The 2,500-nt window shown below is 41.5% G+C and overlaps 1 protein-coding gene across 1 annotated transcript in view; it reads right to left on the reverse strand.

Moving 5' to 3' along the window:
* LOC137977417 (52 kDa repressor of the inhibitor of the protein kinase-like) overlaps nt 1-371 on the reverse strand; it is a 2,143-nt gene extending 1,772 nt beyond the window's left edge. The window contains exon 1 of the mRNA XM_068824633.1: nt 1-371. This exon is cut by the window's left edge and continues 229 nt beyond it. Within this exon, the coding sequence (XP_068680734.1) occupies nt 1-371 (371 nt within the window).
* Between the last annotated feature and the right edge of the window lie 2,129 nt (nt 372-2,500).

A 2,500-nucleotide genomic window follows, 5' to 3' on the forward strand; every position in this document is an offset into this window, starting at 1 on the left:
CCATCCTTCACCTCCTTAAAAATCACTTCCTGGATGTACGTCTTGATACACTGCAACAACTCATTCTGAGATGTCTTGGAGATATACGTGGCATTGCGGTCACATGATTTCAGGTGATCACGAAGCTCGTTGTCGCCGGCATCGACTCGTAGATTAAGTAAGGCCTTGAAATTTCCCTGGTTGAGAGATTCTGATTCGGCGTCATCTCTGTGGCCTCTCAGCCCTATGCCCTGTCGCCCACACAGCTCTATGCACTTGATGATGGAAGTCAGGAAAAGCCTGTTTTTTGCAATCTGTGCCTCCGCTTCTAATGAAAGTCTGTTCTGAATGATCAGCGAGGGGTTGCTCATCATCTTCATAAAGTCGTCCATCTTTGCCTTTGAATCACGGTGGTACTGATGAGTGATGTGTTTGCTAAAATCAGTCCTGGCATCTTTCTAGTTACGGTAGGGAGCTGTGATTAGGTATTTTGCCTTGGTCCCATGGTGGGCTGGCATAGGGAAAAGAACACAACACAAACAAAAAAGTCCATCTCTTGGCTTTGAGTAGTACAAGGTATCGTACTTTTCCAACCAGTCTCTGGAACAGTACCGCTGTTTTACACCTCCCTTTTCACTGCTATCCTTGTACTGTTTTGGGGGAAACTTGAAGTCAGCCTCAGGTTGCCGATTCTTGATAAGCTTCAGTTTCTTTTCTGCAGTGATTTCTTGGTTAGGCAGGCAGATTACGTTAATTATATCTAGAGGTTGTGTGTCCTCCTTCTGCCGTCAGAGATTTGAACGGTGGCAACACCTCACATGCACTTTCAACAGCATTCACCCGGTGATCTGCTTTGGCCATGGTGACGTCTGGCTCTATATTGCCACTTTCAGCTGTAACCGCCGTTGTGCATTTTCTCTTGTTTGTTGTAGAGCCGAAGAAGTTAAGTATGCTTGACTGTTGTCCGGGATCCGGTCGTTTTCTCGAATCACCAGATGCCATTACTGAATTCGATTCTGTAAAAAACAGCATGATAAAGCTTTTCTAACTTGGTGCTACTATTGTATTAAAGGGGCGACAAATTACTTTTTTCGAAAATGTTTTAAAATTTGTTTTGAAAAATGTAGATGGGAAGGAGCGTTGCGTGATAAGACTGTCTTTGCAATAAAAATAAATGTTTTCATAACGGAGAAAGATCATGCATCTTGGAGTGAAGACAATGGGCGGATAATCCGTCCAGACGAATTTTGCGTCTGTTATGTTATCCGTGTAAAGACGGAACGAAGTACGAGACGAACAACATCTCTATACACACAAACGGATTATGCGTCTAGACGAACTATCTTCTGTAGTGCGTCGTTCAAGACGCACTACAGAAGATAGTTCGCCCAAACGCATAATCTGTCTCGTGAACGTCTTTATACTAAGACGCATAACCAGACGAACTACAAATCTTTGCACATGTTTGTTCCAAACGAATTATCCGTCTCTAGTATAAAAATGGCCATTTTAACTCTCAGACTAATAATTTGAACGCATATTTTAAAAGCAAAACATTACAATAATTCTAAGAAACGAATAAACTAAAAACTTACCAATATTCCTCTGATCCGGTGGAAACGAAGAAATCCACAATCAAAGCACAGTACGGTGAAAGGTAATCAGAAAGTACACAAACAAATTAACGAAGAATTGAAAAGTACAGAGTAAACCACGTGGAGATTGTTTAGCTAGTAGCAAGTAGATTGAAATCTGATATCTGAAATCTGATATCCTTTAAAGACTATCACCACAAGATGAGGCGACAGAGCTGCAAAGCTTTACGTATTTCCGTTATTACGGAAATACATTTCACAATGTTATTCTCATTGTACCTAACCAAAATATATATAATTCTATATATAGACATTAAGAGTTTACATGCTTTAGCTAAAAAAAATCAAAAGCTCGAACAGACTGCTTACAAAATCATAAAATTACTGTATATTTTGACAAAAAAAAAATCTCCGACGAACTGAAAGGGGGGGCCGCGGCCCGCTCAGCCTCCCACCCTAAATCCGCCCCTGTCACTGTATTGTGTTGACAATTAATATCCACAGAACCTTGCTAAAGCTGCCATGTCTTTTTTCCCAACACGTCCCTTCCGGCCTTTCAGCACTGTTCCATTCATGCTGCAACGGATCCTGTGTGATTTTTTATACGTTGTAGGTCATACCAGGATGTGATCCACTGAGTCTGCCTCAAACTACCAATTGAAAGTTTCGCCAACTCAAGGACAACCAGGCTTCATTAACGTTTACCTCTGCATATACGGTGCACCCCATGCTGTATGCTTTCAAATTTGCAAAGTTATGTAGATCATCTAAACTTACCACTTCTCCATTTTTCTACCTGCAAGGTTATGATTGCCCCTTTCTTCAGGGTTTGTGTCACTGCAGCTTCTTGGAAGACTACGTTCCCTTCTTTTTCCTTACAGGGGATTTTTGGGGTTTTCGTAACAGGCAGTCACACTAATCACTGC

This window comes from Montipora foliosa, chromosome 11, assembly GCF_036669935.1.
Source record: "Montipora foliosa isolate CH-2021 chromosome 11, ASM3666993v2, whole genome shotgun sequence".
In the NCBI taxonomy this organism is placed as follows: Eukaryota; Metazoa; Cnidaria; class Anthozoa; order Scleractinia; family Acroporidae; genus Montipora; species Montipora foliosa.